General features: G+C 46.1%; 3 protein-coding genes across 3 annotated transcripts; all 3 read left to right on the top strand.

Moving 5' to 3' along the window:
• Positions 1 to 459: 459 nt before the first annotated feature.
• Positions 460 to 732, top strand: N7455_003565 (uncharacterized protein; the record flags this gene model as incomplete). The annotated part of the gene is made up of 1 exon (XM_065604519.1): positions 460 to 732. One exon carries the CDS (start codon positions 460 to 462, stop codon positions 730 to 732), a length of 273 nt encoding a protein of 90 aa, XP_065463010.1.
• Positions 733 to 10,000: 9,268 nt separating this feature from the next.
• On the top strand, positions 10,001 to 11,701 carry brlA (C2H2 type transcription factor BrlA; the record flags this gene model as incomplete). Its single annotated transcript, XM_065604518.1, has 2 exons — positions 10,001 to 10,013; positions 10,344 to 11,701. The coding sequence occupies 2 exons, from the start codon at positions 10,001 to 10,003 to the stop codon at positions 11,699 to 11,701; spliced, it is 1,371 nt and encodes a 456-aa protein (XP_065463009.1).
• Positions 11,702 to 12,703: 1,002 nt separating this feature from the next.
• N7455_003563 (uncharacterized protein) lies at positions 12,704 to 12,958 on the top strand (the record flags this gene model as incomplete). The annotated part of the gene is made up of 2 exons (XM_065604517.1): positions 12,704 to 12,743; positions 12,780 to 12,958. The coding sequence occupies 2 exons, from the start codon at positions 12,704 to 12,706 to the stop codon at positions 12,956 to 12,958; spliced, it is 219 nt and encodes a 72-aa protein (XP_065463008.1).
• Positions 12,959 to 14,297: the final 1,339 nt, after the last annotated feature.

The raw sequence follows: 14,297 nt of genomic DNA, 5'->3' as shown, positions 1-14,297 counted from the left end.
GTCCAATGATAGACGACCGTTTAGATATGGCGTTGGCATCCCGCTCTTTTCGTGACAGGGCCCTTTCCTTTTCTTTTTCTTTGTTTAAACGTTGGCTCTTTTTGATAGTTATCTTAATATTGACTTGATATCAACTTAGTATTGCTCTAAATTCAAGCTCTCACTCTTTTGACTCATCAAATTCCAACATACTTTTGCCTTTCAGAGGACGTCGGGTTATCTCGAAACTCGGAACTCGGAGTTCGGGGCTCACCCATGTCCAAATGTCCCAAATGTCTCAAAAGTCCCAAAAGATAAGCTCCACGTTTTTTGGTGGCATCGATCGTATAACGCTTAAATTGAAAATGGTGATTTGGTGATTTAACATTAAACGAGACATGTCATAGTGGCCCTGAATTCATATAACACTCCAGGACGCCAGGGCCTTAGGGCCTTCTCTGTGAAACCAAACTTACCAGCATGAACGCTTCCGGGATGACCAAAAGAAACGTGGCCCTGGGTAGTGCAGTGGAGTTGTGCGATCTGTCTCTTTGCTCACGATATCTTGATGCAGTCCAACAAGCATCTTCCCAACCGGAATGCACCCAACCCCCCACCTTCATGTCGGTCTGGCCCCAAAGTATGATCCAGTTCTTCGACACACCGATAGTCGAGGTTTGCCACAAACCAACACAGGGTCCATCACGAAGCAGGAAGACCCGGCTGTACCGAAGTCTCGATGATATGCAGTGATATCTCACAAAAGTTGAAATTGCTGACCGCATTCTTGTCCAGGAATTAACCACGCAAAACCTGCAAGTTCCCGTCCGCGAGTCTCACCTTTGTCTTCTGCATGCGCCCGAAGCTGCACCTTGGGATTTCGAATCTGACCGCCACCAAAACTGCATGATTGCGGAGATCTTGAAATTCCCGAGACCGGGGGATTTTCTCGGAGGATTAAGCGAAGATCTGCCTTTGCTTTCTTTTTCTTCTTGCTTTTCCTTTTGTTTGGGTCTGTGGCTTTCCGTTGCACGACACGAGCGGGAGTCGGGTGGCGCCCACGTCGTAAAGTGCGACATGTTCGGTTCTGGGCTTGCACCTGTCGGAGATGAGATTCGTATCTGTCCCGGTGACTTATCCAAACTATTGGTTCTTGGATTCTTCGTGCGTCGGCTGTCTGTTCAGGGATTGGTAATACCTGTTCGTCCCGGCCGGTTATCTTTTGGTATCACGACTCGAATTTGGGAAATGTACTTATTCGAATGATTCGGGCTTGGACCAAGCGGGCAGCTACTTGCTTGCAGCATGCGGATAGGTTGGCATTTAACCATTCCAAATTATCGCGTGGTTTTAGCCAAGTCTGGCTGTTGGACTGCTATTCACTCTGCAGATTGCATTGATGCGGGAATCTTGGACTTGTCATTTGAAAATCCGTTCAAGGACAGTATCCAAGACTCACCTAAAGGATAAGTTGTAGCATAATGAACAATAACAAGTATCGCACCTTCCCTACTTAACCCTCACCTAACCAACTTTTACAATCAATAGCTTATATCGCAAGATAATCATGAGATTTTCTTGCGGATCGCCAGTTTCCACACTGACAATATCCAATACCTCAGCACGGGGTGATAATTCCTTATTGTCCATATCTAAAGGAAAAGCGTGAAGTGAAGAAAGAGTCGTTTTTCTATCTGTCTTTTCAGTCGCTCGAAATTGGCAGCTCAATTCCACCTCACTTGTTTGGCTTTCAAAGCTTCACAAACCTCACGGCTGGCTGCTCACAGTGGCGTCTGATAACATCCCTAGAGTTCAGTTCAGACGCGAACGTAGACTTGGGAAGCAGCGAAAAGACATGACAAACCCTGTAGCCTTTTAAACCACCGGAGTTGAGGTTGAGCTACGTTGAGAGTCGACCCTTTGTAGCTAGGATTGTCGAATGGGCATGATCTGACGGAATATTGGTGCTTCTGATCGGGGATTATAAGCTCAAACAAGCCAAAACAGACCCATCGGTAGGCGCGAGAAACAATCTGCTCCTTGCAATGCGAGTCAAGATCCATCACAAATTCCCTTCGACTGCAGGGGGTTATTCAATGGATCATCCGTTGGGATGGTAAAGATTTGCCCGAAGCGTATGACAGATTTCTCGCAATGGAGATAATTACCCTCCCCTAAGCTTTGCCAATGCCTATATCTTTGTCAGGAAACGGGTTCTCCGGTTTCAGGGATCAGGTCCTTGTCAGAGGCCTTCCTTTCAGAATTTCCGAGAGTAGGCAACCAATGGAAAGCAACGTCCATGGAGGCATTCTCCTCATTAGTCGCGACAAGATGAAGAGCCCATGAAGTTTCCTCTCAGTAGACTTGGCCTCTCGCCCGTCCCCTCCTGTCGAGGTTCGGATTGGTCATAGGCTTTTCCACTCGTTCGGTGTCAATGTCGCTAGCTTGACAATGTAGCCAGTCACAGTGGCTTTTTTCCACTTATTCGTCTGGACCTCATCCCAGGATATTGATAGTCACTTTCTGTCAAGCGCTCATTCCTTCTTTTCACTTTGAAAGGAATTATACAGGTTATTTGTAACCCAGTCGACATTAGCCCTGAAAGCTAATTCAAGATTAGCATCATGTCCTACCGATCTTTTAGGTCAACATACAGTGTGCGCTAGTTGCTTGCGCTTCGATTCTGTCCTCAAATCTAAAGGCTATTGGCGTGTTTGTGAAGTGCCACAAAATTCGTCGGTCTCTTGCCTACCCCTACTTTGAGTATTAACTATTAGTTTGTGGTGTCGTGGGCTAGTCTACTTACACACTCCAACAACATCGGGGTTGGCCAAGTTGGCGAGGATTCAATTAATCCATGCAGTATTTTCGTGGATTTGTCTGGTCCGGTTCTCGTAAACAATTCGAGCTCGCGGTGTCGCTGAACCAGAGGGGAATGGAAGCGTAGTGAAAGGGGTTTAGCCGTTAAGGGCCTTTTTCTGTCCTCTCGTGGATGAGATATCGGCGTTCTTCATCCCCAGATACATCAAAGTATTGACGCGATAAAAGGTTAGACTAACCAAGATGCATGTATACGAGGAGTGATGAATGTGGTTGGAGGGAAGGAAGGGAAAGGTGGGAGGAGGAGCCTTGGAAGGTAGGTGAGGCCAGTGACCGTAGTCAAATGACATATGTTCCATCTCCTCACTATTCCAACCTCCTTACCATTTATGTGGCATTTCAAAATAAATTGAGCCGGTCTATCTTTTATTCGAATTCCAAGCTGCCAGAATATGATACCGTGTTGAGCCTGACGCTGCGAAGCGTAACCCACTGTCAGCGTCGATGTAAATCTTTCGAGGGCAGGTTCATACTCCGGACAGTGAATAAATTATAAGTACATACATTGCTCGCATAGCTCAATATGCATAATAATCGAGATATCTAGTTATGATTCGATAATGATTAAGACATGCTATGGTTAAGGTAGCCTAAAGAACGCTGCACCCATGTCTACATCTTCTTTGCTACCGCATATATATATTCACACACGACTACATAATATACAACCAGAGAGTATATCAAGTAAACCAAATAAACCAACCACTACACATTCTGGACCAATATAGATACGAATATAGAATATATTCTCCTGTTCAAACGCAATAATTTTCGTCCAAGCTGGTTTCGCTAGTCGAATCACACTCAATGAATGCCATGGTAACCGCACACAACAAAGTCCCTCAAGGCCGGACCCATCTGAGAACTACTACTAGAGCCTGTATCAAACTATTTTACGGTATTCTTCTCGGATTACACGAACCCACGAATGGCCCCTTTGAAGATCAGACCGTTACGAACATGGCTGTGGTTGTCCCAAAAGATCTCTACTCACCATACACAACACTATCCCACTTCGACAAATGCGATAGACTTCAAAATGATGCCTATAGAGTTCTGCGCTATCTGTTCCCCAACTTAACTTAGCATTTCTGCCCAGAAAACCTACACAAAGAGCTTACGACTACCAAGCTCTCTCTCATCTGATCTCATGTCGGCCGTGCCCAATCCAAGACCGCACAGAGCATCTTAAAAACCAACCAAGTCAGAAATGACATACAACAACCCTGTGTGATTGATCCGCGTCACAGGAGCTCATCCCAAGTACAAAGTACACGCCTGGACCCTAGCAAGGCCAACCTAACACGACACCGCAAAAGCACGATACGGTAAGAATAGTAGATTCAGGCACCGGAATTGCGGCCCTGGAGCCAATATGTAGGAAAAAATGAAACCGGCATCTAATAACAGCATGTAGGTCTCCCAAGTAGGCCAGACAAGCAGCGGGCAGGCGTAAGGGCCCCAATAATATGATATCACCGAATTCCTATCAGGGATCATCCGCAATCACACCAATCACACCAATCAGGGCGCGCCGTCGCCGACCGCGCAGGCTAGACATGGTTCGTGCTCTGCAGGGTTCCTGCAAAAGCACCTATGTCTGACATTCTCCAGAGAGTTCGATGTGCAGGGTCGATCCGGTTCTTATTGGGGGCTCGAATCTGGCCTTTTCTTTTTTTCGGGCGCATGCTCATCCTACCCTAGGTACATCTGTTGCTACTTCGGTACTAGTAGGGAGCCGGGTTACATAAGATTGTGGCAGCGGGCATGCATGTATGGGCCGCTGGAGGGAATAGAGCAGGTCAGTGTGCTTGCACTGGTATGTGATATAGGCGGGATTATTGCAACGCTGCATCTCTGCGACACTGTAAGGTTTTTCTTATTGTTTTCTGATTCACAATTCAAGTAATAGGAACCGAACATATTGGGGTTTTAGATTCAGACGCGAAGTCGCGAATCATTGTATTATTTAAGTATCGTAGAGGTATGTGTGATCCTTCATCGCGACTCACGTCGCGCTCCTGGGAGGAGACAGGTATACAGGTACGATGTCCACAGGTACACGAGGATGCACCCTGGGGAATCCCTGAAGGGGAACTAAGCTAAATAGGGGAGAACACTATCGACCAACAATAAGTCAGAATATTTGAACAGGGCAGATCTAGAGCCCTCTTCGGGCATTGGCACATAGACCTTTTTTTGCCACAATAAAGATGGTTCCTGGAAACCGGGAATAAATCCATGCAAGGCAATGCAATGCAAGTCAACGTGGAGTATTCATTGGAGGGTAAATCGAATTAAAAAAGCAAATCAATTTATTTTTCGAATGCCTATGTTGAGCGAACGAGAGAGACCGTTATGTGAAGAGAAAAAAGAAAGTCAACAAGTAAGGGGGAGGGAGAAGGGCGGGGGGTAAACGGGAGGGCACAACACACCGAGAGAATACCGAGAAGACCAACCAGGTACCATTTTGGGGATTGTGCATAATCCCGTACTTATACTCCGTATGGTATATGGTATATGGTATATTTTATTTTGTGTACTTCGTACTATTGATCACTTTTGCAGGTCCGATCTCTGATACTTGCTCTCTATAGGCCGATCAATTTCGTCCCTGCATAATAGGCCCCGAATGTCGAATGTTCTATGAGATAAATCATTGACTGCAGTTTATGAATCTTATAATGCTTGATTCACTCCCCTGAAGCCCATATTGCTCGGAAATCCATACTCAATTAAGAAACAATCTCTCGGGTGACACCGAATGATCAGCTCGACCCATCACTGGAGTGCTTTATCGAGAGAGAGGCAAAAACATATATTTAGACATTTACATTCAGTCCCAGCACGGTCCCCTATCATACGAGCAGTCAAGCGCTTTGGCTTCAAGAGATGATAACCTTTATTAAAAAAAAAGTACATTGAACTTAACTGGAAGTATTGGTATGAGATCAGAAACCAGAACCATGATTCGCAATGAAAGCTGAACAGTCAACACCGAGTAATGGACATTCATAGTTGCGTCAGTGGCACTCGATGGACCTGCAGCACTTGCAGCCCCCCAGACACACACCGGATTACAGTCCCGGGAGGAGCGCTGTGCATACCGAAGAATGTCAATGTCAATCACCGATCAGTGGCTAGACACAACGGGTAGTATAATATACAGGCAAATATGTCGGGTCATGATCTAGTGGTGGATTGCATGGACTGTTCACTTATTTACCAAGGTAGTAAAATTTACGACAATTTACGACAGAATAGGCAAAAATGACGCCATGGCGTTTAGAGGGAGGCTTGCATGTCTTGTTGATCACCTGGGCTATCTGGACTTGAACTATCTGGGCTGCAGTCTAAGCTCCGAGTGCTACGGCTTTCGAAGAACTGGGGAGAATCTGGGCAGGGTACAAAAGTTGACAGCTCTATTGTGTATGTACCGGGTACCTGGTACCTGAGAGCGAGAAATCGTGCTAATGCAGTCATATCCCTAAGCACAGATAAGGTTTGCTAATTTGGGATTTGCGCTGCGTGAGTTGACTGATCTATCTTTTTGATTTGAATTGTTTTTGTGGAGGTAGAACATAGTTTCGAGTATTTAGTCTAGTACGGAGTACCGAGCGCATCAATCTACCATGGTACGTAACCTAGTAGGACGTAGTTATCACGGAAGAGGCCTACTACGCGGCATAAAGAGATTATCTGTTTCAGTCGCCACAGGTGGCACACATCCGAAACTAAGCAATGCGATCAGCAGAGGATCGTACACAACAGAAAGCCTCAATGGGCCACAGCCATGCCGGGTATTCACGAGGCCCATCAAAACTACAGAAGGCGAAAATCCCGTAGTCAGCAGCGGTGGCGAGATGTACGCCGTAGATCCTTGTAAATCCCGTAGCCACAGATAGCAGAGGTATGTACGAAATCCCGGACGCCTGACGATCACCCCAGATAAGCCACACTCCATTCATAAGCCACCAGAGATCACAGTGGCGCGGCTGGCTAGGCCAATGCGGCTGTGCATATTGAGGTATGACTTGATGCGACGAAAGCAAAGTCACTATCGAAACCTTCCAGGGTCGATGATCACGGCATTTGGGTGGGGTAGATTGGATGGATACTTCGGTAGTGGTCTGGGGGTTTCAGGTACGGGCCCAACTGCAATAAGATTATGTAGTTGGTGATAGTGGTCTCTAGTGTCTAAAAGTAAAGCATAAAGACGAATTCGGGGGGTTCGTGGGGATGGAAGGCCATGTACGTAGGTGAAAACTGTCCCTTCAGACGCAGGGGCCAAAAGCTCTGGGGGAACACCCTTCGGTTTTTGGGTTCGGGGTTCGGTCGCCCTTGCTGCATTCAGGTCCGGGCGTTAGGGATTTGATCATCGAGAAGTTCAAACTTCAAACTATGAGGTGCTCAGATTCGTTTTATAGATATCAAGCATCCAAAGTCTATATTTTATGTATATATTCCAAAGATTATAACATTGGCGGGTTACATCTACTCTGTACGGACCTCAGGAGTATATAACCTGGGGGAAAGTTAAAACAAAAACCTACAAGTTAGAGAATCCATGGAACAACCCCCACTAGTTTAGTTCTTGGCGGGGTTCGTTCACTTCCAGGTTTTCGGGATTCAAACAAAGTACAATAGTCTTGGACAATTGCAGGAATAAATGCACCTTATCAATATGGATTGAAGAAGCATGTCAAACCGGTTTTTGAGCTCATGGGAGATAGGTATGCAGGTGTATCAATAAAGCATGGTGAAGGATTTAGAAGAAATAGTCAAGATGCAAGAAATAGAAGGAATTGGAGTGGGGGGGGGGGGGGGGGGCTCGGGGCTAGATCTGACAGTAGACACAGAGCAGTATAGCCCTGGAGTACTCCGTACATAGATCGACAAAGTGAAAAGGATCGACAAAAGAAAAGAGGGGCCGAGAGAAAGCCTCCAGGGCTCGACACCCAGTACGAACCGAGCACTTCCACTCGGTCCAGTTCAAACCTAATCTCATTGCCAAAAGGAGGTTAATCAATTTCTAAGCCATTTCGCTTAGCCTTATGGCTCAGATCAAAGATTTTATAATTAATGCTAGTACTAGATAAGGCCTGTTTCATCTCGATCCACTGAGCGATGCAAGTGCAATGTGATACACAGACAAACAGTAAAAGAAAAGGATTATAATATGGAGAGCTGGTTGCGATTTCGCCTGCAGAGACAAACATTCGAGGCCGATCGCTATCTGGACGGGGTATGTTTCAAACGAGTCACGGCGTGGAACGAGCAAAGAAGAATGCGAAACTCTTTTGCCTCTGTTAGCCACGCAAGTTGAGAGTCAAAGTGCACATTCAACTGGATAATCCCATCATTCAGGTCTCAACTGACGCGTGATGGGTCAGACGCAAGTGCCAGCTGAGGCCGACACCATCCGAACCGTTGGTGGCTTTTTCTTTTCTTTTTCTTTTTTTTCTTAGACCCAGCGGGATGGATGTTAGTTGTTCCCCGAGGCTTGCAGTTCTTTGCTTTTTTTTTTCTCTTCCTCGTTCTTTTTGTTCTCACATTCCATGGTCAAAATGATGAAGTTGATTGGGCCTATTGTAGCTCTGGAGCTCTGTAGGTATGTACGGCTTACATGGATCCATGGACGTACAGCCGATGGGTCGGGTGGGGTGGAGTGGGGAAGACTAAACTTAGATGGGAAGCAGGATAATTATATATTTTTATAATAAAAAACAATGCTCCAGTGACGATATCCAAGTAATAAGGCGGAGAAATAGGGGAATGTTGTAGGTGGATGCTCTGGAATCTGAGACTACTACTCTCCAGAGATGCAGCCTCAACCAGGTTTGCACAGACCCGAATTGGTTCAACGTCTGACCTATCGCAAAAGTACTGATGAGATCGGTCCAAGCCGCCACTATACGTCCGAGCGAGCTCATATTTTTTTAAAAATAATATTTTTTTTGGTCTATTCTTTCTGGATATGTCTGGGTTTCCCAATGATTTTATGATTCTATCTTGTTTGAAATGCTAGTAATTACATCAGTATGATTACGCCTTTTAGTACTCTTGCGAGGGTTCAAGGTTTACCTCTGAGACCTCTAGTGGAGAGGGGAGATCAGGGTCTTAGATGGGTTGTGCATCATGATCGACACGGCTAGAAAGTCCGGGGACGCGATCGACCTGCATGTCCAAATAGACTCTGCTCACATTTTACGGAATTGAAGAGATACAGCCTAGACATTCCAAGTCGAGCAGCCGTGGACGCTTACTGGAGAGAACCTTGGAATAATCATGCATGAACTAAAGAATTAAAAAATTAATCACTAGAGGAATAACCAGAATACTGGGTCATCCCAAAAAGGAATTTAAAATCTTTCTTGGTTTCTTTTAGTATTTTGATATTTTAATATTTCCGATTTAGGATTATTCAGGATTATTTAGTATTTTTAGTATTATTTAAGATTATTTAGTACCATAAAATATTATAATATTATAATATTAATCTCCAAAAAGAGAAATCAAAAAGAAATCAAAAAAAAAGAAAAGGTGAGGGATGAGAATCAATCCGCCGATCCAAGTCTCTCAATCAGCACCTTCAGCCCAAAAAGGTACCAGGAACAAGCTTCCCCCCGTGGATCATTACTTTCTTGCCTTACCAACTGATTTTCTGGACTCTTTAAGACACCCTTCCCTTTTAAAGCTCCTTGCTGTACTTATAATCTCCCCTCCCCTCAAACCATATACACATATACACCCACACACACCCCCCTACCTATAATAACCTATCAATCTGAGACCAGCCTCCCCTTCAACCACATCCACCTTCCCTCACCCATCTTAAACCGCGTCAAAGGGCAACTGACACCAATATTTCGCCTATCTTGTTCGTGGTGTTCCATACCAGCCCATCCTATTATCCTAGTTTGGCAATTTCCAGTCTCATTTGGACGCGAAACAACGCGAAACATCGATCAAACCTGCAGGCCCTCGAGGAACTTCAGTCGATCCCAGCCCAGATCCAGCCGTTAGAGCCTTTGCCGCGGTAACGGAGGATCTCATAGTCTACATTCCTAGCCTTGCTTGGAACCTCCAGCACGCGACGCGCCTCTAATTTTGGCCCAAAGTTCCAGTCTGAGCTTAGACCATGGCGTATAGCTGTAAGTCCGATCTCCACCCTTCGGGATTCTATCCTCGACCAATTTGTTTATTTCTGCTCGTTTGTCCTCCATTCCCTTTGCTTTTGAACATTCTTTCCTTTCCCTATACTCCGGGACCTAATACACATTCTCTTGTCTTCCCTTTTCCTCTATCTCTTTCCATCCCTGCCTTTCTTTAACAGTCACTTCCTTCTTTTGATACTTTCTTTACCTCACTGTCGACCCTCGTTCTACTTGTCACTCGACTTCGCCTTTCCTTCTTACACACACAAACATAAAAAAAAAAAAAAAAAACGAAAGCAATACAAATTACTAAACCCTTCTGGGCAGGTGATATCATCAACCCAGTTGCATCTCAACCGTTCAAAACTGAAGACCTGGACGACATGAGATCTCACGGACAGCAAATCTCTGATCGTTTGACTGTTGAAGTTGATTGCCATTCTCTGGGCCCAAGTGAATGCCCCTCGATGACTTCGAGCTTCTCTCCTTTGGACTCTCCGACTCCCACGCCTACCAGTCTCTACAGCCAAGGTTCAATGGCTTCACCCGGGTGGCACGAGCATCCCCACTATCAGCACGGCCTTCCAATGGAGCGTCGAACTTCGGCTACCCCATTGCGCAGCGCATTCAGAATGGCCGATCTCACTTCCGGCGACGGCATGATGAACATGCCCTGCGGTAACATGGATCGACAGGACCAGATGGCCCTCCCCGACTATCTTCCTGCATACGAGGAGAACGTCGACCAACTGTGGATTCCTCAGGATATGCCAAAGACATACCAGGAGCCCCAGTTTCCTTACCACGCCTCGATGTCACAGTACAACCAGATGGCTCGCAACTACTATCACCGTCCTCAGCAGGCTGGATATCTGCCTGAATCGGCCTCCAACCCTTGCTTGTCTCGTCCAATCTTTACCCAACCCACTGAGCGGATGTCTAACTCTGCCTCAATGACCAATATGCTCCACTGGATGCCCTCCCAGGAGTCCTTGGTACCTCAAACCATCACACCCGCTCAGGTTCAGCCCTTCCCTTCCGGACCCGTGACCCCTCCTTCTTCTTCTTACTCCGACTTTCCCACCAACATCCCGACCTTCAAGTCCCACACTCCTTCTACTCCCCACCGATCTGTCTCCATGGGGACTCCCTCGGGGTCTGATACCCCGGTCAGCCGCATGTCCGGACACAATGATTATCAGGAAGAGTTTCAGCTCTCTCCTGTCTACCGCGAAGGCATGATGCAACGTCATCGCCAACCCTCGCGCAAATCCTCCAAGAAGCAGCTGCTTCGTTCTAATCTGAGCCTCGAGAACTTGCCGTCAATCATTAAGCAAGTGCAATTCAAGTGCAAGGAGCCTGGCTGCAAGGGGCGTTTCAAGCGCCAGGAACATCTCAAGCGCCACATGAAGAGCCACTCCAAGGAGAAGCCTCATGTCTGTTGGGTTCCTGGCTGCCACCGCGCCTTCTCTCGCAGCGACAACCTCAACGCTCACTACACCAAGACCCACAGCAAGCGGGGCGGTCGCAACCGCTACGTCGCTACCCTCGATGACAGCAGTCAAGATTTCGATCCCGACTTCCGTGGACAGCTTACCCCCGATGGTCGGCCCATTTACGGCAGCAAACTTGAAGATAGCATGCCTGATTGTGGCGAGCTGAGCGTTGATGGATGGGATGATTAGTCGCACGATCAAACCAAAAAGCAAATACAAAATCGACAAAACCCCCGGAACCAAAAAAAAAAGACCAAAAAAAATTAATTCCACACGAGTTTTTCCAAAAGAAAATATGGAATTATACAAACACAAAGCAGAAACGTGGCCTCCATTGGCCCTTATTGATACCCCGTCTCTGACGGATTACCGTTTATGAAATGGCCCAGGCATTACGGGCCAGATTGAGCTCTGGCCAAGGCGTTGTACATGTCTCCTGGAGGATAGGAGACTTTTGACTTATTTATTTTCCCTTTTTTTTTATTAATTCCTTTCTCTTGCATAATTTGTTTGGTGCCAAAGGATGGGAGGTTATATTTTTTTTTTTTTTTTTTTTTCCTTTTGAACATGGAATTTATGCGGCGTTGCATATTGTCTTTTTTTCTTTTCTTTTTTTTTCTGGTTTGGGGGGGAGGATCGCCAACTTGGGATAATCGGTTGGGAGGAAACCCTCAGGGGGGCGATCGTGTACAATCTGGCTACAACGTGTTGTTGTTTTTATTCCTTTTTTTTATTCCCTTATTATTTATCGCTTGTACTACCACCCCATTATCACCAACTGGCATAATATACACAAAAAATCCAAAATCAAGATCTACATTGTTGCACTGCATCACTATTGCCTCAGCCCTCTCCTGTATACTACCCCCCCCTTTTTCAGAACTTACCAACGCCTTGGGATGGACTTGTGTCACAACCTTCGAACTTCGCCTTTCGCACGGCTTCTGATCTCCGGCCAGTTGAGACATGCCCCCCCAAAATGTTACACATCACAACCCTCGGGGCTCTAGATCTTTAGTTCCTGGATCTCTCCAAACCGATCTATCTGGTCGATTGAGTGGATCAAATGTCGAACAAATCGGGCCTCTTGCAGACATCGAGCATGGTTGAACTGTACTTTTTACTCGTCTCGCCTCGGAACTCTCCACATTCCACACCTAAACGGGGTTCTTCCTATCACCCCGTTTCAGAATGGCCATGTCATCGTCTCTTCACCGCGGCTACGGGCATCGTTTGCCCACTATCAGAATACTACTGTATTCTTTAGGTGGAACACAATGCCCAGAATACGCACTGCAACACTACGGCGTACTGCAAATCACAATGGGCGAGCCGATACTCCACTCCATGACCCGCGCCACCTTCGACAGCGCAACCAACATCGCTAGTAGCATGTATCAGATAGCCATGTGGAGCCCCATTCACCCGTTCTCTGTGAAGACCTGACCCTTACAAAAAACAAAGTCCAAAGTAGTTCTAAGTATAGCACAGAGCGCCAAAAAATCAAGTGCGAAAACGAGATGGGAATGAGAAAAAGCAAAAAGGAAAAAAAAAAAAGAATTCAACATGCTACAACATTATACATGCTGCATGGTCAAGAACACGGTCAAGAGCCGCGCTCCTACGTGCCTAGACTCTCGCCACCGTGGGTGTTCATGCGTCACTCCCCATTCCTCATTCCCAATTCCTTGGGTATTTGTACTTTCCGAGCAAAAGCACAAAGATCAATCCTATGACAAAGGTCCCGTCACCTTTCGGATGAAAGGCATATTTGCTTTTTCCACTTATGATCGTCGTGCATGGAATATCTTACCGTTCCTCAAAAGTCCAACGCAGGGTGATGGTAGGGCCATTTATCCTGCACATCCACTACCGGCATATACATTCTTCGGTCTTATCTATTACTTTCCAAAGTACAACATCCAACGGTGTTGACCTCACTTATTTTCCGATGTCAGAGATATTCCACTGACTCCAAACTGTATTCCCCCAACTGCCCCCAAACCCAATCTCAGATTCCAAATTCCCCGTTCCAAATAGACCAGAGTCCACTGCTACACCGATGTTTGGCACATTGTGCGGTGAAGTAATTAGCTAGGCACGACGTTAAATTAGCCCGACGCCCATGCTCTGCATATGCCTAGTATACTGTTACACCGCGCTATGTATATGCCACGCCGTACAAATTAGGAATGGGGGGGGAAGTCCGGGCCCAATGACATGATATGCGGGAATGATATCCAAAACCGCCTTTCCACTTTATTGGTTTTCGTTCCTTGATTTCGTCCTTTTATAAATGCACAATAGTACCTATAAGGATTAACCTCTGGAGTTACATCCGCCTATCCGCTAGGCTATTGATCCTGTATGTATTTTATTTTTGTTTTCCCATAAATATTGGTTCCATTTCTAGATTGCGTGCGTGAACGATCGGTGAACTGTTTCCCACTGTTTGGTGTGCAATCTGATATGACTGCAGCTATTAGGGAATCTCTTATTTTTTTCCTTTCATCCGTTCACTTTCCCAATTTAGTACCAGATAGCACGAACGCGTTATCAATGTAATATGTACCCTATCTAGTCACTTACCACATTCCAGGGGAAAACTCCCCCGGCCACTTGGATGACGACCATCAACACACTCGTTGACCGCACCGGTATGTCTGTGCGCGAAGACTTCGACATCGAGGTAAATGTAGTAGAGTGAGACATTATATAAAGTTTGGAACAGCATAGCTACAAACCTTCCAGCCTCAGAGTCAAATCGTATCGGTGCTGATGCAAT

Source organism: Penicillium solitum, assembly GCF_028829755.1.
Source record: "Penicillium solitum strain IBT 25940 chromosome Unknown utg000001l_segment0_segment0, whole genome shotgun sequence".
Taxonomy (NCBI): domain Eukaryota; kingdom Fungi; phylum Ascomycota; class Eurotiomycetes; order Eurotiales; family Aspergillaceae; genus Penicillium; species Penicillium solitum.
Note: the sequence above shows the minus strand (reverse complement) of the source record. Positions and strands in the feature narration are given on the sequence as shown.